The sequence below is a fragment of the Hemiscyllium ocellatum genome, chromosome 16, assembly GCF_020745735.1.
Source record: "Hemiscyllium ocellatum isolate sHemOce1 chromosome 16, sHemOce1.pat.X.cur, whole genome shotgun sequence".
NCBI classification, from domain to species: Eukaryota; Metazoa; Chordata; class Chondrichthyes; order Orectolobiformes; family Hemiscylliidae; genus Hemiscyllium; species Hemiscyllium ocellatum.
The window spans coordinates 7,382,394-7,406,625 of NC_083416.1; the positions used below are offsets into that span (position 1 = coordinate 7,382,394).

At 42.5% G+C, this 24,232-nt stretch overlaps 1 protein-coding gene across 4 annotated transcripts in view; it reads left to right on the plus strand.

Moving 5' to 3' along the window:
• The window catches only part of LOC132823136 (janus kinase and microtubule-interacting protein 2-like), a 135,719-nt gene extending 114,047 nt beyond the window's left edge, over positions 1–21,672 (plus strand). For 3 of the 4 annotated variants that reach the window (XM_060836683.1, XM_060836684.1, XM_060836685.1), the window contains 5 exons: positions 3,221–3,289; positions 5,529–5,606; positions 7,525–7,728; positions 13,869–13,934; positions 14,518–14,593. In XM_060836683.1, the coding sequence (XP_060692666.1) occupies positions 3,221–3,289; positions 5,529–5,606; positions 7,525–7,728; positions 13,869–13,934; positions 14,518–14,568 (468 nt within the window). In that variant the 3' untranslated portion in view covers positions 14,569–14,593. Of the gene's footprint in view, positions 1–3,220; positions 3,290–5,528; positions 5,607–7,524; positions 7,729–13,868; positions 13,935–14,517; positions 14,594–20,606 lie in introns of those variants that run through there. The other variant, XM_060836682.1, reaches the window with a different exon arrangement.
• Positions 21,673–24,232: the final 2,560 nt, after the last annotated feature.

Sequence of the window (24,232 nt, forward strand, 5' to 3'; positions counted from 1 at the left end):
TTAAAATCAACAGCTTGGGTTCAAGACTTGAAACCTGGATGAGAGAGAGAGAGAGAGAGAGAGAAAAGGAACCAATCACGGTATTGTTATATCATCAGAGCTGCTGCTTGCCTACTTCTGCAGAGGAAGCAGATGTTTAAAGCACTCAAGGGTAGCATTTCAAATGACCTTAGGCCATCAGGAACAGCTCCTTCCCTGTCATTATTAGACCGAGGAATGGATTCTCTAACTTCAAGTAATGCTGATCTTGCTAATGTTATCTTGCCAAGAGAACATTCCGTGCAATGTCACCTGGGTGCCCGAAGTTTTTTTTAACCATTCTATGATCTATATGCCCTTGCTTACTATGATCTGCCTATACTGCTCATAAACAAAGCTTTTCACTGTACTTATGTATACGTGACAATAAATCAAATCAAATCCGGAACACTACTAAATCTGGTGTGACCTTCCCCTTGTTGACTTGTAGGTAGACAGTTTCAGAGAACCTACCTGGCAATGCTCTAGAAATTCTGTACCCTCCTGACATTGACTAGTCTGCTTTATTTCAATCTGTATGCAAATTTGACTTTCCCATAATAATCACTTTGCAGCATATTGATTAATCTGAGTATTTGTACGAGCGATCATTTCACAGTAATTGCTATGTTGCCTGTGCATGGCCCCTACACTCTTAAGTCCACTTCTATGTCTTTATTCAGCCCATAAAGACTACATTGACTGCTTACTTTATTACATCATTTATACGTGGAACATGGATGTCACTGGCCAGGCCAATATTGATTGCCCATCCCGAGTTTCTGTTGAGAAGGTGGTGGTTTAGTTGCATTCTTGACACACTACAGTCCACAGGCTGTTGGTAGACCCATAATGTCCATAGGGATGGAATTCCAGGATTTTAATCCACGATGCTAAAGGAACATTAATATATTCCCAAGTCAGAATGGTGAATGACTTGGAGGGAAACTTGCAGGTGTTGGTGTTCCCATGTATCTGCTGCCCTTGTCCTTCTGGATGGAACTGGTCATGGGTTTGGAAGGTGATGTTGAAGGATCTTTGCTGAATCTCTGCATTGTTGGAGGGAATGGATGGTTCGTCCTGGATGGTGTCAAGCTTCTTGAGTGTTGTTAGGGCTATACCCATCCAGGAGAGTATTCCATCACACCCCTGGCTCATGACATGTAAGTGGTGGACAGGCTTTAGGGTAAATTACCTGCTGCGGGATTCTCAGCCTTTGATCTGCTCTTGTAGCCACTGTGTTTATTGGCTAAGTCCAGTTGAGTTTCTGTTCATGGATACCCAAGGATGTGATGGCAGGGGATTCAGTAACATATTAGTAGTAGTTTGATTGTCTCTTATTGGTGATGGTCATTATCTGTCCTTTTTGTGGTGTGAATGTTACTTACCACTTGCTAGCCCAAGCCTGGATCTTATCCTGATCTTGTTGCATTTGAATATGGACTGTTTCAGTATTTGAGGAGTCACAGATGGTTCTGAACATTGTGCAAACATTGGCCAACTTCTGACCTTATGAAGGAAAGAAGGTCTTTGATGAAGCAGCTCATGATGGTTGGGCCTAGGACACTACTCTGAAGTACTCCTACAGAGATGTCCTGGAGCTGAGGTGACTGACCTCCAAAAACGCCAACCATCTTCTAATGTGCCATGTTTGACTCCAACCAGCAGAAGGTTTGCCTCAGCCCCAGTTCTCATTGATTCTAGTTTTGCTTGGGACCCTTGATGCTACACTCGGTCAAATGCAGCCTTGATGTTTTTGTATCGTAGTGTCTTCTTATTGTATTGATTTAATCTTTAATCATAAAGAATACTTGTTCCACTCTATAATTTTCCCGATCATTCCTGTTCACCTTATAATCATGTGTATTTGGTTCCTAGTCCTAACTGACTTGACACCCTGTCTCTGTATGGGGTGGCATGGTGGCTCAGTGAATAGCACCAGGGACCCGGGTTCAATTCCCACTTTGGGTGACTGTGTGGAGTTTGCACATTCTCCCTGTGTCTGCGTGGGATTCCTCCCACAATCCAAAAATGTGCTGGTTAGGTGAATTGGCTATGCTAAATTGCCCATAATGTTAGTCGGGGGTAAATATAGGGTAGGGGTATGGGCCTGGGTGGGTTACTCTTTGGACAATGGGTGTGGACTTGTTGGGCCGAAGGGCCTGTTTCCATACTGTAGATAATCTAATCTAATGGTTACCATCACAAATCCTCCATGCTGCAATAGTTTATGCATTTGGAGTTGAAAATAAATAGTACTTCTATCCCTATTAGGACCTAATTCCCCCCAGAACCATCCCCCAGCTTCAGCTCTTTGTTGATACGACATGAACTGCAAATAGTCTGTGTGGCCCATTCTGTGTTTGGAGCTCGCTGGGATGTACCTAGGAGCAGCAGATAGAATAGGCAGCTATCTGGGGCAACGGCGATCTGACTATCTTCTGCTGGTTTTGTGATGAAGCACTATCTAAAGGAGCAGATTGAACCTGGGGATCTCTTGGGGTGCACAATAGTGACAATATATCATATTATGGCTGCGTACACTATGCATTACTATTTCAATAAAGTTGACAATAGTCACATATCATCAACAGCATGAGGCAATGAATTATCCTTTATGCATCTGGTGTTTCTCAATCACAATTGGACCTGGGTCTGTATAATCTAGTTGTAGTCCTTAGATAGCTATGAACTTCATTCAAAGTTATCTTTGGACTTTACACATGGATAATCATGTGTTATATAACTTTATTTTTGCTATAAACCAGGTTGGGATCTGTTGTTTCCCAATAGAATGATTTACGGATCCATTCCGAGCGTGATGTTAAACATTTTACATACCGCACAAAGCCTGAATTAAACACTGTTTAATCATAGTATCACACCATCTAGCCTTAAGAAAATTATCTGAAGGTGAATGATCGGTTATTGCCAAGCAAAGCCTAAGATATAACCAAATTTGTTAAAAATTTGAACAGCAACTTTGGACCCCTTGCTTTGGGTTTTCAAAACAAATTCAGTTTTTTTCTCTGTTCCATGCAAAATAGGCCAGTAAATCAAGTCATGGAATAAGGAGATGTAAAATAAATTATTTGAAAGCTTACTTCAAGGTTTTGATAATCTGAATGTGCTGACTACAGAGTGTGGGCTTGTCTTGTGAATTGGGATTAATGTCAAATGTAATGCTTTTCTCATTTTCTAGTGGCTACAGCAGATTGAAGGTACAGAGGCTGCACTGCACCAGAAGATGATAGATTTGGAGATCGAGATGGTACGGAATGCAATTCTTACTCAGATTCGATGAACAACTTGAAATTCTGCTGTGATTTTGCCACTTGCTAATCTTTAAGTGTTCTGCAGTAGACATAATAATTCAAAGACTCCTTGACAGAGTTTGGGGTTAGGTGGATGGGGTGTGGGGTTCCTTTTACTACTTCTGTGGCTGGGTTTTTGTCTGTGTGTGTGAGAGTGAGAAAGAGAGAAAGAAAACTACTTCTTGGGGAATGACTAATTAATCTTCCTTAACTCGGTGAGTATAAGTTTCTTTGGTAACAGGCAATGGCCGGCCCCACTGAGCTCATCACCTGAGCCCTTTATAAAACAGTCCCACGGCCCTCTTGTAGTGCCGTGATAGTGTCCCTATCCCTAGGATGGGAGGCCTGAATTGAAGACCTACCTGCTCTAAAGGTATGTAATAACATCTCTGGACTGGTTGATTTGGAAATGGGTTAAATAAATAAAATATTACCACTCTGATTTGGTGAGGGGAAAATAGTTCAGTTTTGTGTGATAACGTTTCTTGGTGTTAAAAAGACCCAAGGGAACTATGTGTCCCAGGCGTGCATCTGTCTGTCATGGCATGAATAGAGGGGTGTGGATCTCATAGAGACTTATAAAATTGGAACAGGACTAGACAGGGTAGATGCAGGGAGGGTGTTCCCAATGGTGGGTGTGACCAGAACCAGGGACCACAGTCTGAGGATTCAGGGTGGACCACTTAGAATAGAGATGAGGAGATATTTCTTCACCCAAAGCGTGGTGAGCCTGTGGAGTTCATTACCACAGGAAGGAGTTGATGCCAAAATATTGAATGTATTCAAGAGGCGGCTAGATACAGCATTTGGGATGAATGGGACCAAAGGTTATGGGGAGAGGGCAGGATTAGGCCATTGAATTGAACAATCAGCCACCACTATGGTGAATGCCAGAGCAGGCTCAAAGGGCTGAATGGCCTTCTGCTGCTCCTATGTTCCACGTTTCTATAAGTGGTGGCTCTGTTTTGGTGTCCAACAATAAAAGATGTTCATTTCTGATCTGGTTTTCTGAGGTATGATAATGTAGGTTTTTTTCTGGAGTGGCAGATCTCCCCTCCCTGGCTGGGGTGGACCTTGTCCGCGAATGGCCACTCACCTTGTGGTTATTTGGAACTGAGTCTAGCCTCGGCTTCACTGAGCACTTCCTTTCCTCTTCAAAACTTACCAGGTACTCCATCAGGGTGGTGTGTGTTGCATGATGATGGCCAGAAGTAGGAATCCTGGGCTTTTACCCTCCTCTGTTCCACCACTACTACTGCTTTTGCTCACCCTAAAGTACCTTGGCTAGTGCCAATCCCAATTGAACAGAGGGTGCCTGTATGCCTGGTGATGTCCCCTTATATTCCACCCTTTGTCGATAGGCCTGGCCATATTGCTTTCACCTTGGCAGACATTGGCTGTTAAAAACTTGGGGCTACCCCATTGTAAGTCAATTAAACCTCTAGTTGACCTCTGGGTCCCACCATTATCTTTGGCTGTATCCATGGAGAGAGAGGTAAAAAATGAGGTCTGCAGATGCTGGAGATCACAGTTGAAAATGCGTTGCTGGTTAAAGCACAGCAGGTCAGGCAGCATCCAAGGAATAGGAAATTCCACAGTTGAAAATGCGTTGCTGGTTAAAGCACAGCAGGTCAGGCAGCATCCAAGGAATAGGAAATTCGACATTTCGGGCATAAGCCCTTCATCAGGAATGAGGGCAGTTGAAAATGCGTTGCTGGTTAAAGCACAGCAGGTCAGGCAGCATCCAAGGAATAGGAAATTATTCCTTGGATGCTGCCTGATCTGCTGTGCTTTAACCAGCAACGCATTTTCATCCATGGAGAGAGAGAGAGCAAGCTAACATTTCGAGTCAAGATGACCCTTCATCAGAAGAACTCAGGTCTCTGATGAAGAGTAATCTAGGCTCGAAACGTTAGCTTGCTCTCTCTCCATGGATGCTGCCTGACCTGCTGTGATCTCCAGCATTTGTTGTTTTCAGGACAGAATCTAACATCGGCAGTAATTAGCTCCTATCTTTGGTTGTTTGCCTAAAAGGAAGAGGCTGCTGTCTGGAAAACTTGAAGGTAACCTGAGTGAGCCGAAGAGCTTTAAACCTATTTTCCCAGGACACATGGGGATGCAATGGAGCAATCATGTTGCTACAAAATATTCTGGAGCAACAGAACTTAATAAACATCATTTTTACTTTTCTTGCAGGATATGTTTTGCAAACAAAAAGGTTACCTGGAGGAAGAGTTAGATTATAGGAAACAAGCCCTGGATCAAGCATACATGGTAAATAACTTCAGTATACATTGCCCAGAAGTGTCAATTATCTATTGTTCTATATATTAAAAGGATTTTCATTTCTACAGAGATCTTATCATAATATCGATGAATGTGTTCATACGTTATACAGAGTTCTTATAATACCTAGAAGCGTATTCACTACTCTACACCATCTCATTTCTGGAAAAATATTTACCTGTATGTCGTCCCTTCAGGTCTTCTTAAAACTGAATAAAAGGTTTCCCATATCTGAATTTTCTAAGCTCAAACTGTTAGCTCTAATCACGAAATCAAATCAAGGTATTTCAACATTATCTCTCTTCTATTGAAAAACCCCACAATACAAACAAAATTCCATTAACATGGGGTCCAAGTACATAATTCTTTTAAAGTTTGCATTGATGTTTAAGAAGGTATTTATAATGCTTGCCTTCATTACTCAAATCTTTGAGTAACAGAATTGGGACATCATGCTGAGGTTGTACAGGGCATTGATGAGACCTCATCTGGAATACTGTGTGCAGTTCTGATCGCCCTGTTATATGAAGGACACCTTCAAGCTGGAGAAAGTTCAGGAAAGGGTTACCAGGATGTGGCCAAGAATGGAAATTTTGCATTATGGGGAGAGGCCGGATAGGCTGGGACTTTTTTTGTTGGAGCGTGGGAGGTTGAGGGGTGACCTTATAGTGGTTTTTAAAATCATGAGGGGCATGGGCAGTGAGAGTGGCCTGTTATCTTTTCCCTGTGGTTGGGGATTTCAAGATTAGGGACATTTTTCAAGGTGAGAGGAGAAAGATTTCAAAAGGAGGCAGGGGCAACTTCTTTATACAGAGAGTGGTTCATTGTTGTGGTTCTGTTCGCCAAGCTGGGAATTTGTGTTGCAGACGTTTTGTTGCCTGTCTGGTGACGTCCTCAGTGCTTGGGAGCCTCCTGTGAAGCGCTTCTGTGATGTTTCGTCCAGCATTTATAGTGATTTGTATCTGTTCCTGTGTGAACAGTAGTTCATGTGTGGAATGAACTTCGAGAGGAAGTTGTAGATGCAGGTATAGTTGCAATGTTTAAAAGACATTTGGATAAGTACATGAATAGGAAATGCTTGGAAGGATCTGTGCCAGGTGCAGGCAGGTGGGACTAGTTTAGTTTAGAATCAAGGTCAGTATGGACTAATTGTACTGATGGGTCTGATTCCATGCTGTATGACTCTATGACTGTAAATCCAGGAGGCTTTCAAGCAAGTACTCTCTGACACCAACTGGTTTAAAGTCATAGTTCTGTAGAGACTGACTTAGTTAATTATTAAACATCTTCACACAAAAAAAACTAAAACCCTTATGCCACTAGTTTGAAATTCACAATCTAAAATCAAAAATGACTAAACGGAAATCGCACAACTTTCATCACAATCCAGAAAACATAACCAACCTATGGAAAGGCATAGCCATTGAAAGGTCCTGCACAAACATTGGCCAAGCACAAAATTGGGTTCAACTTTGCAAGTCCCCAATAACAAATTCTCTGATGATATTCACTTGTTAGACTGGTACATGAAAGAATGTTGGTTCAGTCAGATGCCAGAGACCTGTTGCTGAGGGTACTGAAAGCAGGAAATACAAAAGAAGACATCATAATAGGAAATGTTTGGAGGGGTATGGGCCATGTGCAGGCTGGTGGGCCTTGTTTAATTCAGAATTATGGTCAGCATGGACTGCTTGTGTCTGATTCAGAGACACATACGTACCACCCTCTGCATGAAGAAGTTGTCCCAGTGACCTAAGTGTCAATGAGGTGTACAAATCTGCTTTGGTCAGGAAATTCTGTGTCAACACTCATGCTCCGTTCCCCACCGCCCCTTGCAGCTTTCAGTCCTTTTGCAAATTGTTTTGCTTACCTTTGATGTCTTCGTGTTGTAAACTTGTTATTTCAGCATATCCAGGAGCTGGAGGCTACCCTGTACAATGCATTACAGCAGGACACAGTCATCAAACTGGGGGAGTCGCTGACTGAGAAGCAAAAGGATGATTTGCGAATCGCCGTGGAGAAATTGAGACGTCAGATGCTCAGGAAGAGCAGGGAGTATGACTGCCAAATCCTGCAGGAGAGGATGGAGCTCCTGCAACAAGCACATCAGGTATGGGTTTGAATAAATAGTCTGCTTCCCCACCTCCACCAATTCACACAACGGATCTATTGGTGTGAGGAGAAATGTCAGAAGTTGGGAGGAGATGAACCCACTGGTTTTACAACGTACTCAAGTTTCTATAAGTTGCGCCAGAGATGAGGCAAAAGGTGTATCCACTTCAGTTAAGGTGCAGTCATTTGCATAGACCTGTATGTCCTCAGCACCTTGCATAACCTTGGAATGACCCAGAAGACTGCACAGTTCATGGATCACTTTTAGAAACATAATCTCTGTTGCAATGGAGGAATTTCTAAGCTCCCACCAACAATGAGTAAGCACCCCAACTGGTACATCGTCGTGATGTTGGTTGAGGGATAGGTGTTGGTCAAAGCCGCTCTGCTGTTCTTCAGAAAGGGCTGAGGAGTGGTAGGTGGAATTTAATTTAGATAAATGTGAGCTGCTGCATTTTGGAAAGGTAAATCAGAACAGGACTTATCCACTTCATGGTAAGGTCCTGGGCGGTGTTGCTGAACAAAGAGTGCAGGTTCATAGTTCCTTGAAAGTGGAGTCACAGAGAGTGAAAAAAAGCATTTTGTACGCTTACCTTTACTGGTCAGTGCATTGAGCATAAACGTTAGGAAGTCATGTTGTGGGCTGTCCAGGACATTGGTTTGGCCACTTTGGAATACTATGTTCAGTTCTGATCTTCCTGCTATGGGAAATGGTAAACTTCAAAGGGTTCAGAACAGAATTACAAGGATGTTGCCAGGGTTAGAGGGTTTGAACTATAGGGAGAGGCTGAATAGACTGGAGCTGTTTTCCCTGGGGCATCAGAGGCAGAGGGGTGACCTTATAGAGGTTTAAAAATCATGAGGTGCAAGGATAGGGTGAATAGTTAGGGTCTTTACCCCAGTCTGAGGGAGCCCAGAACTAGATGGCATAGGTTTAAGGTGAGAGGGGAAAGATATAAAAGGGACCTAAGGGGCAACTTTTTCATGCAGAGGATGGAGCAAATATGGAATGAGCTGCCAGAGGAAGTGGTGGAGGCTGGTACAATTACAGCATTTAAAAGCATCTGGATGGATATATGAATAGGAAGGGTTGAGAAGGACATGGGCCAAGTGCTGGCAAATGGGACTAGATTAATTTAGGATATCTGGCCGGCATGGACGAGTTGGACCAAAGGGTCTGTTCCATTCTGTACATCTCTATGACTCTTTGTCTCAAAGCGTGATTAGCGTTGCTGTCACATCGACTATCCACTGCAGTTGTGAGGATTAAGAAAGTGATTCAAAGGTGAGGGTGCTACTGTGGCTGTCACTGGAAAAGACTACGGTAGCCATTTCTCATAATGAGACACACCGATTCAGGTGATTCTTGGAGTAACTTTGAGTCCAGATAAGTTATTGAAATTGCAGTTCAGCCTGTTCTGGAGTTTGACTTGAAATATTTCACCTCTGGATTCAGGTATTTAATGACGAAGGGTTGTTTCATTTTCGTAGTGATACACAAATGGCACTGAACTCAGGAAGGACACGAACCTTTCGTGAACCCTCATGAACCCCACCCTCTGTGATCCTGACAGCTATAATAAAATCATGAGAGGTCAAATTGTTGGGGACCTGCCCACAAATTTATGCTAAGCGGATTTCAAGAAATCCAGGGGCTCCCTATGATAGTTAACTTTGCCTACAAACACACACGCTCGTAAAATCCAAATGAAAGCACAGTGATGCGGTAAGTATATAAAAGTGTCTCTTTATTTTCAACTTGTCCACACCTTATTATGGTCTGACCTCATACAGTAAAAGACATTGTAAAATGTTGGATGTTAGATCAGAAGAAACTTAGTGATCTTTCATCACGTAGTGTGATGCCTTCAGATGAGTGCAGTTTAGCCACTGTATTTTCAATGTAAACATCTTTTCCATGTTCTCATGCTGCAGTGCACAGCCCCAGAGCATGGTCCATGCTGTTTTGTGGCTTTAGACAGGATGAGCAGAAGAGCATTTGTTGGACATATCAGTTGTTACTTGTGTGGTCTCACACAGCGGTCTCTGTCAAATGAAGGCTTTTCCACATTTCATCTTGTCATGTGGCCAAACGCCTTCCTGTTTGGTTGGCATGATTACATGCAGGTTCGACCAATCTGGAGTTACTAGTTTGGAACTTTGTCAATTGTCATGGGCATCTGTCTATTGGTTTTCCTGTTCCTCTAGTGGGAATAGCTGACAACTTTTCCATAACTGAAATCATAGCTTATCCGAATTTGCTTCATCCTAATTTCACTGCAGTATGTTCCAGCCTTTCGGTGTTCCTCCTGCTGGCCATTGAAAATTCATTAACTTGCTGCCCATTGTCCTAGTGCACTCTGGCAAGCAATTAATTGGAGCTGCGCGTATTTTTGCAGTTCTCTCCTGCTCTCCCTTTGAAAATCTGTTCTTGTTTCGAACACGTCATAAACCAATGACGTCTTCCCAATGTGTAAGTTTTCTGGACCCCTCCGGCTATCTAACACCTCTGCCATGGGCAATTAAAAATTCTGCCTATGCTGTTGGTTACAGATGCCTGTGTAAAGTGAATATACACTGTGCATCCAGAACTGTCCCCAGTCACGGCCCAAGACAATAATATCTGAACAGCGTTTATTTCAAATCCGTACAAATAACAGTTGAACGTGCTGGAAACTAGCTATGTTGGAATAAGGGCTGCTGTCAAGATTGTGTACAATTAATTTGGTTTTATTTACAGTAGCATACTTTAAGCAAGGCCTATTAAAAAACCTAGTAAAATGAATTGGAATCGACAGTGTGACGCTGATGCTCAGAGGCAGTAAACTGGTGTGATGGGTTTGATTCTATTCTGAAGGCGATGTGTGCTGTCTCTTTAAATAAGCAAACCATATGAGGGATTTCTGCACACTCTCTTTAAATAAACAAATAGTGCGAGGGATTTGCATACTTGCCAATTTGGAATCCATGCAGTGAGCCATTTCCCAGCAGAGTCTTGAATCCTTTGGCTATCCTTCTGTGGTGTCTGCCTGGAGTGCAGCACTTGTGCTGTGAGCCCCTGAACAGAATGCCATGTTGCTGCCAACAATAAGATTTTATGAGAAAAACATGGGACAGATTGTAAATGTAATTGTTGAAACATAGTTGCATTTGTGAGCAATGACTAGGCCTGGAAAAGAATTTTCTTTAAAATCCTAAATACGATAAGCTAGTAGCGATAAGTAGAATTTACCGACTCTATGTTTGCTTCCTGGATACCATAAGCTGTTGCCTGATGTATTGCTATTAAATTGGTAAGTAATTTATTATTCTAGCTCCAGTAATGTTCGCAACATGGTCAACCTTACCCATACCATCCATCACATTAAGGCTCGTTATCAAAGAGGAGGCAATGGCCTAGTGCTTTTGTCACTGGACTGTTAAACCAGAGAGAAAGTGAGGACTGCAGATGCTGGAGATCAGAGCTGAAAAATGTGTTGCTGGAAAAGCGCAGCAGGTCAGGCAGCATCCAAGGAACAGGAGAATCGACGTTTCGGGCATAAGCCCTTCTTCAGGAATGAGGAGGGTGTGCCAAGCGGGCTAAGATAAAAGGAGGGACTTGGGAAGGAGCATTGGGAATGCAATAGGTGGAAGGAGATTAAAGTGAGGGTGATAGGCCGGAGAGGGGAGGTAATGTTCTAGGGACCCAGGATTGAATCCTGCTGTGGCAAATGGTGGAATTTGAATTTTTAAAAAAAAATTGAATTTAAATGATGAGCCCATCGTCAATTGTTAGAAAAACAACAATTCAGTAGTGTGTCTTAGGGAAGGAAATTGCCATCCTTACCTGGTCTGGCCTATATGTGACTGCAGACCCACAGCAATGTGGTTGACTCAAATGTCCTCTGGGCAATAAATGCTGCCCATCCAGTGACGCCCTCATCGAATGAATGAAAAACAAAGACATTACAAAATGGTGTCGTGGTTGTGATGGGAGGATTGGGGGGAAATAAGTCAGCACAACAACCCAGGTTGTTCTGTGGTTGTGAGACAGAATAAGATTTCTAAAGCCAGAATAGAGAGGAGAGCAATTAAGTGAAGTTAAACTGAGCCACAGCACTCTGTGAGGCTTTTTCCCTACTGCATTTTATCGAAAGCACAGTAATCATCCAGTTTCTACAGGAAAAATAATGAGGGATCAATGATAGTGGGTGTTACCCTCTCTGTATTCCTTGTGTATATTCAGTGAATCCTCAATGTGGGAGGAGGTTTGAATCTGCTGTAGGTGCAGTCTTGTGAATGGTGAATGGAACAAATAAGGTGTCAACACACAGGCCCTAATAGGCCAACTAAATGCACTGTGTTCTATCACTGTGAGAGTAATGTCCCTTTAAGAAATTGAACCCAAATACTTAAATGCCATCACATGACCAGGATCCATAGCCATTCTGCATTGTAGCAGCCTGGAGAAAGAATATGATTGCCCTCTACTACTTTAACTGTGAATGAACCCATCAGAGATCAACGGAGTTTCGTATATCTCCTTTGTGCTTTGTTTAGATCGCACAAGCGATCGCTACACTGAGTAGGCCATCAATGGAAGCTTAAATCCAAATCTCAAATGGAGACACAAAAACCGAAAGAGCTGGGGATGCTGTAAATCAGAAACAAAAACAGAAATTACTGGAAAAGCTCCGCAGACTGGGCAGCGCCAGTGGAGGTAAATCAGAGTTAATGTTTCGGGTCGAGTGACCCTTCTTCAGAGCTCCTGAGACAGTCTATTAATTTTGGGCCCTTTGGCAGAGCAAGGGTCCAATGCTGTGTCTGACATTTTGAAAATCTCCTCCCCGTGGTTGTGACAGGAGTTGCATAAAGCTGTCCTGAGGGGGAGGTTCTTCCTCAACAATGACCTTCTCCCTAGGAGCCAGAAATGATATCACCCCCCTTAACAGACCTAGACACACAAACAGAAAGCAGGACAGAACAGCAGTGCTTCACCGGAGGCTCACTGATGATGTTACCTAGCATGGTGATGAAACATCTGAAAGCAAACCTTCCAGCTCAGCGAGCAAACTTAAACCTGGACCTCCTGGCAGTTGTGACCCCTTTTGAAGTGTAGGTTTTACGGAAGTCTTCACTCTTCAAACTGTTTGGGCAGCTCCAGGCTCTGTTGATAGGGAGTTCCCAAAGCTGGAGAGCTTCCTGGTGGCCCTTCAGTCTCAGACACATTCCCACCATCCTGTGGGAATGTGATTACAGCTCAGCATCTAACTGGATCGTCAGACTGTGTGCTGAGTGATCCACTAAAGCTTGGGGCATCTGTTGCAAGATGCAGTGGAGAAAGACTACCATCTTAGGACTTTTGGCCAAGGTACAATGGGGGTCTGTTCAAATATTGAATCCTCCTGGTGCCTCAGATGTGTGTAAGTATAGTCTTGTATAAGTAAGGAGCGTCTTGGGTTTGTTTGTAGGAACTTTAAGGAAAGTCACACTCCAATATTTTGTTTGTTTCCACATGCAGAGAATGTACAGATCCGAACTGCTTTAGTGACTACGTATGCTGATAAAGACTATTTTTATGATAAAGCCTATTTTTGAAATTAAAATAAATAAACCCTCAGCTTCTTTCTCAGGCTCACGTGGTATCACAGAGCCAACAGTTTCAATGATACAGATGAGTGTGTTTCTGAGGCACAGGTGGTCAGATTGTTATGCAGAGAAAGTAGGGTTAAAAGGAGCAGAGTAACGAGCCATTTCCTGTTCACAAGAGTCCATTTTACAACATCAATATTACAGCTGATATTGGACCAGTTCTCAAATGGAATGAAATATCCCTCCACACCTCCAAAGATACTCAGAATCTCATTTATTCTGAAACACAGCAATTGAAACTTTCAATTTCATCTGAATTCATGAAGTGTGCTGCCTACATCGAGTATTCTATGCTCAGTTATCTTTCAGATGTCCAAGAATGGAAGCAACACACTTGATGATGAGAATACGGCAATCATTATTGTAAATACAAGAAATGTGCATCTTTTGTTGCAATGTTGGGAAAAGAGGTTTTGTTGGGTGAGTAATGTTGACCTGTTGTCGCAGGGGTACAGTGGTATTAGGGTAGCTCCCCCAGCTTCACTCAGTGTCTGTGTTGTTTTTCAGAGGATACGGGATCTGGAAGATAAAACCGACGTTCAGAAACGGCAAATCAAAGATCTGGAGGAAAAGGTGAGTTTATGAATCTGCTACCTGCCGTTGCCCCTTTCCTCACCTTACCCAGAGGGACACTGTCTGAAATCAGTGTTCCCTAAGTGTTAGATACTCACTTGGAGATTGCAACTGGCCTTGCTGGGGCTTTTGAGCATTATCCATAGAGAGTCCTGTGTAGCCCTGCTAACGTCTGCAACTGAATTCATGAAATGTGCTGCTTTAATTGAGTATTCTATGCTCAGTTACCTTTCAGATGTCCAAGAATGGAAGCAACACACTTTAATATGACAACAGAGTGTGGATGCTAAGAATACCAAAATAGGTGTGATAATAGATAGTGTATTTAAAAACGTGGGAATGTACCTTCTTCAATGTCCCTGATTGGTTTCCCAACAACTTGTCGAGTGGTATTCACATACTCTTTGGACACTTGATCTACCAGTAGGAGGGAAAGCATGTGGTATTTGTGAGAAAGAATAACCTCAATGATGTGCACTGTGTGTGTGTCAATTGTTCCATGCATGCTGCTGGCATCATAACACTACTTGTTCTAAACATTTTGCTCTTCTCTCTGTCTTTCCATTTTCTTTTCCGTTTGCAGTTTCTGTTTTTATTTCTGTTTTTCTCCCTTGCCTTTATCCTTTGGCCTTGATGTCAATGAGACTTCCTGATGAAGGTAAGTGACTCTCTGATAAGTCCTTTTGTTGATATTGGATGTGTGAACAATTATGAAAATGAACTGAATCGCTTAACAGTTTTCTTTTTGCCCTCAAATTCTGCTCTTTCACTCTCCATTCAGACAGAAGGTGCACTGGGTCTTTTCATGATGCTTTAAGCCACCTCCAACTTTATGAAAAAGGCTAATTGGCCTTCATTCCCTATGGACGAGGATGTGGTCTCTGCTTTTTTACCCCTAGTATCAGAGAAGAGGTGAAAAGCCCTCAATCCAACGCAACAGCCTTAACAATCCCATAAACAATGGAGGGTTGTGGCCTAAATTCAACATCGTGATTACAGTCCCTTTGTTATATTCACTCATGGACCATGGGTGTTGCTGGCTGGGCCAACAGATTGGACAATGCATGCAGTGTGGAAGCAGGCTATTTGGCCCATCAGGCCTGCACTGCCCCTCCTAGGACAATCCTACCCAGTCCAACCCCCACTTACCCTATCACACTGCATTTTCCATGGCTAATCCACCTAGTGTGAACACCCCTGGACACTACAGAGCAATTTAGTATGGCCAATCCACCCTAGCGTGTACACTATGGGCAATTCAGCATGGCTAATCTATCTACCCTGCTCACTACGGGGCAATTCAGCATTGCAAAACTGCATATCTTTAGACTGTGAGGAAACCCATGCAGACACAGGGAGAATGTGCAAACTCCACACAGACCATCACCTGAGAGTGGGATTGAACCCAGGTCCCTGGCACTGTGAGGCTGTGCTTTAACCAGCAACACATTTTCAGCTGTGATCTCCAGCATCTGCAGACCTCACTTTTTACACTGAGCCACCATGCCACTTTCCCTAGTTGGCCTTGAGAACCTGAAGGTAAATTCATCTGCAAAATAGTAAAACTGATTTATTTACATATTTCAAAAGCACACAGTTTAATACCAAATTAGAAACAGAATTAAATATTCGAGACAATAGTGGATTGGACAGTGAATATAATAGAATGCAAGAGCACTGTGCTTCCTGAGACATTGAGAATTTAAAACAGCTCATCAGGGTTTAGGTGATTCTGAAGATTACACAACATTCTTGAGCCTCATTCTTTCCACTGGGAATTCACAAGTATTTAGTCAACGTGGGACAATGGCTCAGTGGTTAGCTGTGCTGTTTCACAGTACCAGGGAACCGGCTTCCATTCCACCCTTGGGTGACTGTGTGTCAGGTTTGCGCATTCTCCTCATTTCTATGTGGGTTTCCTCCGGTCATCTCCCATAGCCCAAAGATGTGCAGATGAAGTGGCCATGCTAAATTGTTTAGGGGTGTGCAGGTCAGGTGCATTAGTTACGGAGATGGGTGGCTTACTCTTCAGAGGGTCAGTATGGGATTCTTGGGCCAAAAGGCCTTTTCCCACGCTGTAGGGATTCTGTGTTTCTTTTCAAAGACTAAAAGCATGGGGCTAAGTTTATAATGAGATGGATTTCACAGCCTATTCAGGGTTCAAATTTGATGGCAGATGGCCTATATTCATTCTGTAATTTCTACCATTCCAAACATATAAAATCCATCACTGAACATGGACACGTCAACCATCTGAAATACCAGGATGGTGTCATATTCTAGTCAAGTTGATTTAAACATGAATTTCCTAGCCACATATTGGACTATGAGCATCCAGTTCTGAAGTGCCTCAGCAAAGGCCTGAGAAACAAGATGCTGTTTGACTGCTGGGGCCAGTAAATCTAAACATGTTTAAAAGAAGCCGTATTCAGTATCTATGACTGACATGCATTCGGTCTGAAGGATATGTTTTCTTAGAAATAGAAACAGTTGAATAAAGTACATTTGACCTCAGTGGTATTGTTTTTGTCCAATGTTTCCCTCCCCCTCTATCCTGAAGAAGTTTCCTCACTGGGTTATGATTTGTGAGCAGTGATTATTCCCAAGGATCTTAACCAAGAGGCTATTGTTCAGATGTGACCTTTGACTGGCATTGGACTGTGAAATGTGTCAAGCTGAAGACTTGAGTTACAGTAGGTTATTGGGACTGTGCTGTTGCAGTTGATGTGCAATCACAAGAGGTGAAAGACCTGACAACTTTCCCTTCCCCACCTCTGGCAGTGGCCAAATTCCCAGTTGCAATCAACAGACCAGAGATAAACTTTGATTCTTTCTGCTCCATGTGGCTTAGAATCACGTATTTCACCTCTGAAGTCATTATAACGTTTTTGTGGAAGTGGGGCTGATGAAAATCAGATTCTAATTATGTGAAAAGGATATATTTTTCCATGTCCTTTATGTAATCAGATTACACACATTTCATTCTTTGCTGTCTTTTCTTCTCGATATTTTACGACACTAAATTTAAATGAGCTTAATAAAGTTAACTAACCTAAATACATTTGACCTGATATTCTTGACTAAATATACCAGCATCAGGACTCAAGCTACCTCTGCATTGAATAAAATCATGGCAGAACTGACTGTAACCTTAACGTCAGTGTCCTGTCTATCCCCATTCCCTTTGAATTCTTGTCAATGAAGACTCAGCCTTAACTCAACCTCAGACATATTTAATGACCCTGCCCCCACTGCAGTGTGGGGAGCAGTATTGTCAAAGATTGTTAAACGGACACTTTTGGTCAGCTTAATGTGAATTTTAATGTAAGATTGGTTAACATGGCAGGTGAGAGTCTCTGCTTGGACAAATCTGTTTACTGACACAAACCCACTTCCAACTTGGCCATTTCACCTGAGGCTGGAAAGTGGAGAGGCATTCAACCCAACCCAAGAGAGTCTGCCTCATAGTCACTGAGTTTTTCAACTTTAGTTATTACCAAGATCTCGGGTTTCTGAGATGTCGGGTTCTGAACATTGCGGTTCCTCCAAGGTAAGGACTTTGTTGATGTAAGAGGTAAGGCCTACACCCATATCCTACCTAATGCAAACGCTGCCTGAGGTACCTCTGTGATCAGGCCCACCTTCCATGTATTCCTCCACCCAAAAATACCTTCCTTCCGTGCCCTGCTGTTGCCCTGCCATCACCACCTCCCCTCCCCAACTGAGATCTATGCCTCCTTCAGTCATGTTCTTCAATATCCTCCTTCACCCAATGATGCCAAACCCCCTCCCCCTCCCTCAACACTCCCATCGGACTCCATGTAGGGCTATCAATCTATGTCTGGGCCTCCAGGCAGGATTCTGATCCGCAGTGCCATTGACAGGCTATAGAGTGGGGGTCATTTGGACAGTCCAGCTCCCTTTGAATCATGACCACTAACATTTCTGCTCATTGTGTCTTGGTGAACTGAGGAAATCCTTTTCTCATCCTGCACTCTCTTTACTCTAAACCTACTACAGACATGACCGGTTGGGAGGTGGATTTTCTTTCCCAGTGCAGCCAGCACATCATACTTTTCCTTAATTGCTACTTCACTACGAAATAAAGAAGAATCTTGATACATTTTTAAAGAATTTTTTTTAAAAAAGCACTATGATGGCAGTGGCTTGGTGGATGGATAATGACTAGGTGGAGGTAGATACTGCAGATGCTGGAGATTAGAGTCAAGGTTAGAGTGGTGCTAGCAGGTCGGGCAGCATCCGAGGAGCAGGAAAACTGACATTTCAGGCAAAAGCCCTTCGTCAGGATGGATAATGACTGCTCGCCACTTATCATACTCCCTCTCCCCCACCCCCAATAACACTCGATTTCCTTGTGGATTAGAAATCTGCTTATCTCAGCCTTGAATGACCCAGCCTCTACAGGCCTCTATGGAAGAAAATTCAAAAGAATATAGACCTCCTGGGAGTAAAACTCCTTCCTTAGAAGACCACTGAAGAGGGGAGGTTAATGGAGATCTTAAAAGGGTATTCAAGATTACGCATGGTATTAAAGGATTAAAAAATTGTTCCCATTAACTGAAGACATTGAAAATTGTAACTAGACTGAAGGAGAAACTTGGGAGAAATATTTTCAAACTTAGATATGTTAGACTGTAAAGACTCTACTGGAAGTAAGTATGAAGGCAGAGACTGTAATAATTTAAAAAAGGAATTCGTTAAGTGTATCAAAAGAGCTGAAGAATAGAATTTAAACAATGTGTAATATCAGATCCAACAGCCTAGAATCAATTCTGATTCTATAACGTGACACTGTCAGGAGTCATTCTGAAAATTGGAACTTAATTCATACTTCAGATAAATTTGATTAAATTCTGAGTGTTCGGTATAACTTTTCACTTCCACAAATATGACCATGCAGCTATCCATTTTCCCTTTTGTGGCCGTTCCCAATAAGCAGCCTTTTCTTTTAAAAAATAATTAAGGAGGGCCAGATTCACAAGTTGCTGCTCATGGTGAATCTAGCCCGCGTTTTTCTGTTATCGTTAACTTGATACTTTCTAATGAAGGATAAAGTCAGGACTGCAGTTGCTTGAGATCAGAGTCGAGAGTGTGGAGCTGGAAAAGCACAGCAGGTCAGGCAGCATCCGAGGAGTTGGAGAATCAATGTTTCTGTCCGAAACATTGATTGTCCTACTCCTCGGACACTGCCTGACCTGCTGTGCTTTTCCAGCATCACACTCTTGGCTCCTTTCTAATAGAGACTGACCTGTAGAATGACTGTAGAATTTTCTCCAGTGATTTAGTCGGTAGCTGAAGTCTATTCTTCAGCTCTCCCATACCCTGCTAGGAGCTGTTGTGAAAGGCAGGAATCAGTTTAGTAGATTTAACCCAATGTGGCTCATTATGTGTTGACATCTGATAGTTGTTGCAGGGTGTACCGGATCTTGATAAGTGTTGACAGTCCCTTGAGTTGAAAATGTTTATTTTGATTCTTGGTTGTTTAGAGAAGAGGGGTGTGACCAAACAGTTATTTATCTGGCTAAAAGCAAAATGAGAATTTTCCTTTCTGTCTCCCTTGCTATACTTAGGAAATCTCATATAAATATAGTTTCACTGAGACATTGGAACACTGTACAAATGGCTGCTATTTTGACTGGTCTAATCCATGGCTGCAAACTGCAAACTTTTCAGGATCCAAATTTCAAATAAGCAAGCCAGATCTTAATAATGTGATGAATTCATCTATCTGCCTATCAAATGCATACTTCCTGCTGTCTATAGCTAACATCTGAAATCTGGAGTAGTTTATGATTATGTTTATGAGGGATGACCTTATAGAGGTTTATAAAATCATGAGGGTCTTGGATAGGGTGAACCGTCAACATCTTTTTCCCAGGGTGGGCGAGTCCAAACCTAGAGGGCATAGGTGTAAGGTGAGAGTGGAAAGAATTGAAAGGGATCTAAGGGGCATACTTCTCATGCAGAGGGTGGTGCGTATATAGAATGAGATGCCAGAGGAAGTGGTGGAGGCTGGTATAGTTACAGCATTTAAAAGGCATATGAATGAGTATGTGAATAGGAAGGGCATAGAGGGATATTGGCCAAAAGCTGACAAATGGGACTAGATTAGTTTAGCATATCTGGATGAATTTGACTGAAGGATCTATTTCCTTGCTATACATCTCTGCAACTCGATAACTCTATCTCCACATTACCAATAACTGCTGAGGAGTGGAAATAAGGGCCACAGGTATGCTATTTGTGACAAAAGAGCCCAGTGTTGGTTTTGTGTCAGGCACGGTGGCTCAGTGGTTAGCACTGCTGCCTGACAGGGCCAGGGAGCTGTGTTCAATTCCCGCCTCAGGTGACTGTCTGTATGGAGTTTGCATATTCTCCCTGTGTCTGTGTGGGTTTCTTCTGGGTGCTCCAGTTTCCTCCCATTGTCTAAAGATGTGCAGGTTAGGGTGGATTAACCATACTAAATTGCCCATAGTCAGGGGTCGATGTAGGAGAGTGGGTCTGGGCGGGTTACTCTTTAGAGGGTTGGTGTGGACTTGTTGGGCCGAATGGCCTGTTTCCATTCTGTAGAGAATCTAATCATGAGTTTCTTTGAAAACCTTAATTACAAATTGTACTTTAGTATTATGAGAACTCTTTTGCATCTTGCAGGGTACTGGATGGTGGAAATGCTTCCACAATAGTGAAGAGCTGACCTTGAATCATCCTTCAGCTAGGACTAATGGAAGTGAAGGAAAGCAGCCAAGATTATGCTTGACATTGTCTGCCTTCTTTGCCAGAACCACTACCCGAGAATCCTTTCGCTCGACTCTCCCTACTGAAGAAAGTCGCAAGCTACTGTACCTGCTGCATTTGACTGCATCTGCATCGCAAATCAAGAATATTTTGAAGCCAAACAATTCCACATTAATGGCAATGATACACAGAGAGAAGTGTCTTAGACAACGAACCAAAGTGAAGGAAAACAGCCTATCCCTGCCGTGCAGGGGAACATTAAAATATCAAACTCTCACTGCATTCAGGACTCAACATGAAAAAAGACAAAGGGAATAATTTAGGATTATGAATTTGTAAGAAGATTTCTCAGAGAAAAACCCACGAGCAGTGAAGAAGCGTAGAAAAAGATAAACCATACAGGGGTAAAGAACATCATATAGAATTACAGGGATTCTATTCATTTCTTCAACGATGGTATCACTCATGAGGGCATTTCTTGACCGAGAAAAGGTGTAATAAGTCCTTTAGAAAGAAAGGCAGACTTTGTGAAGTTTGGGGATTGTATCTCAAAAGGGAAGTTAGTTGTTTTATCAGAAGAAGCTTACATGAAGACCTAGTCATTGAGGAGCTGTGTTAACATGTATGTGAACTGTTGTGCAAGTTTACGATGATTCGAGATCTGTCAATCTAAATTTTTCCCTCATAGCTACGAATATATTAGCTCATTCATTATTGTTTGTTGAAACAAATGGACAAATGCACGGGGAGATCAAGGGTAAAACATGCCTTTCACCGCATTGCAGTGAACTTGACCAATAACCTGCCATGGTCATCTTCATTTTCCTCCAGTTGAGTTACTTCCTTTCCCATATTTCTGAAGAGCATATACTTACTCTCTCCATGCAAACCGTTTTCCGTATCACCGTCACGGTTAATGGAGAGCATAATCACCACCGACAGATGCCTTTGCTGTTTTTATGAACTTTACTGAGCTGCACAAGCGGAGCTCACGGTTGGATGAAAAGTAAATTAATTCCACTTTGGTTCAACATACCCTGCCATTCATGTGCTGAGTTAATTTTTGCTATCCACTAATTTGCGAGCCCACTACTTGATTGTTGCAATATCATTTTTATAATCCTTTACGTACGGGAGAGCTATGTCATTCAGGAAACGGTGACCCTAAATAGGGCCCACCCACGTGTATTCTCTGATGAGGGTGGTGTTTATACATGAATTGAGCAGTTTGAAGTGGTAAAATATCCAGATCTTAGGGAGTCAACATGTCATAGTAACCCTGGTGGTGTTGGCCTGGGATATTAAGAACAGATGAATGCCTAGAAAACTGTAAAGATATAGGCAAAGTTATACTGAACTGGAGCGAGAGAGATTAGTGCAATGAGAGAAATGACTTTGTCACTCGTGTATGTGAGAGCTTTTATTAAGGTATAACAGTTGTGGAAATGAAAGGCATGCTTTATATAGCTGTCCAGGATTCTACTAACAGTGGAAATTACCTCACTGTTTCCTGTTCATGTTGCACTTTGCTCCTCCTCTATGTTTTGAGATTTTCTTTTCTTAAGTCTCATTTTCTTGGTACACATGGTATCTCTAACCTATCTTTGGTCTGTTTCAATCTGCAATTGTATCTTCTGTTTCATTTGAATCAAGCCACAGGTTGTTCAGTAGGGTCTAGTTCAGCTAATAGTGGAAACTAGGCCTTAAATGAAAGTATTTCTTGAGCACATACAGACTGGGTATATTGAAATGCAAGTGAAATACTTGACCCCAGACCTTGGCTCTGAGGCAGTGGATTGGAACGTACCTATTATCAATACTGCAATGAGATGATATGGTCCCATATGGAGGCAACTGATATTAAGGGCAAAGGACGTCAATGTAATTCAGAAAGGGAAATTTATTCAAACAAGCAAATGTAAAATCTGTTTTTCAAACATCTCTGCTCCAGACAGCTTGACAATGTATAACCCATTGCAATTGTGTAGATGATCTCAAATTGTTTGTGTTGGGATATCTGGTCGGCATGGACGGGTTGGACCAAAGGGTCTGTTTCTATGCTGTACACCTCTATGACTCTGTCAGAGGACCAGATATTTTTGATAGCAGTGTCAGAGCACTCGCCCATCTCCAGTGACAGAGCTTTAGAGGTTTGTCCATTCTTGCGTTGCCAGAGAGGCTGATCTGAGGAGACTTATATGATTTGATAGAGACAGCAATCATATTAGTGGACAGGATCAGGACTGGTGAATTGCTACTGTTTTTGCTGATTATACAGCAGACGGTCCTTGCAATGTGGCCGAGTGTTGTGAAGGGGTAATTATGATGTGATGAGTGTTGTACTTTTGCACTCCTGCAGAAAGTGGGATGGGGGACTGGTCCTGTGCCGAGGTTTGCAGAAAGTGGATGCTCACAAAACCAGCATATGCAAAGGCCTTGCTCCTAGTGGAGTACTTCTAAAGTGTGGTCACTGTTATGATGTAAGGAAATGCGGCGGTCAATTTGCACGCAGCAATATCTCTCAAACATCAGAGAGAACGACCTGACTACAGGCTGCTTTTCGAGAGTTAAGCAATGGCTTACACACTGGGAAAATCTCCCTTTCTTGTCTTTGAAAAGCTCACTGTCCTTCCAAGAGGGCAGATGAGGTCTTGATTTAATCTAATTTTTCATCTGATGGGGTGTCACCCTCAGCAATTTAGCACTTTCCACTGATTTTGGGCCGTTATTTGAGGAAGAGCAGAAGAATCCTTTTGATGCAATAACTGACAATAGTCCCTCAACCAACTTCTATACCAACTGGTCATTACCTCGCTGCTGTTTGGAAGAGCTTGTTATGTGCAAATTGGCTGCTGTAATTTCCTACAAAAAGTACTTAATTGCTTATAAAGTCATTCTGAGGTTATAAAAGTTGCTGAAGAATTACAAGTTCTTTATACCGGGTAACTTTTTATCTATTGTATCGTTTATTGTTGGGTAATGCATTGCTTAAACATTTTAATTTTTGAACTGAAACTTCTACTGTGCAATGACAGTCGTAAAGGGTATCGGTGATGAAGTATAAAGTCAACTGCATGAGAGAAGCAATTAAGGAAGTTAATGTGATTTTATAAAATGGATATTGTTCAGCAGAGGTGGTAAGGTATTGGCCCCAGACCGGGTACTCAGAAAGCACGTTTGTTGTCAAATTTCTACCCTTTTTCTCATCTTTTCCCCTCCTAGCTGATGTCATGGTGTCAGATGAGTCTTGGTTGTTCACAATCTTTCCCCAGTTCCTTGACGGACAGGTGCAGCCATGCTAACTTGCTTCGTAGGTGGGTTGGCAAATGCACGGTTGCAGGGATAGGGGTAGGGATGGGGTATGGGATGCTCTTTGGGTGGGTAGGTGTGGATTCAATGGGCTGAATGGCCTGCTTCTGCACTGTAGGGGATTCCATGATTGTATGAAACACTTATTGTTACCCACTCAGACAGAAGTATGCCCATGATTGTCAACTGCTTCCCAGAATTGCCGATGTTCACTGGCACACTGCAAGGCCATC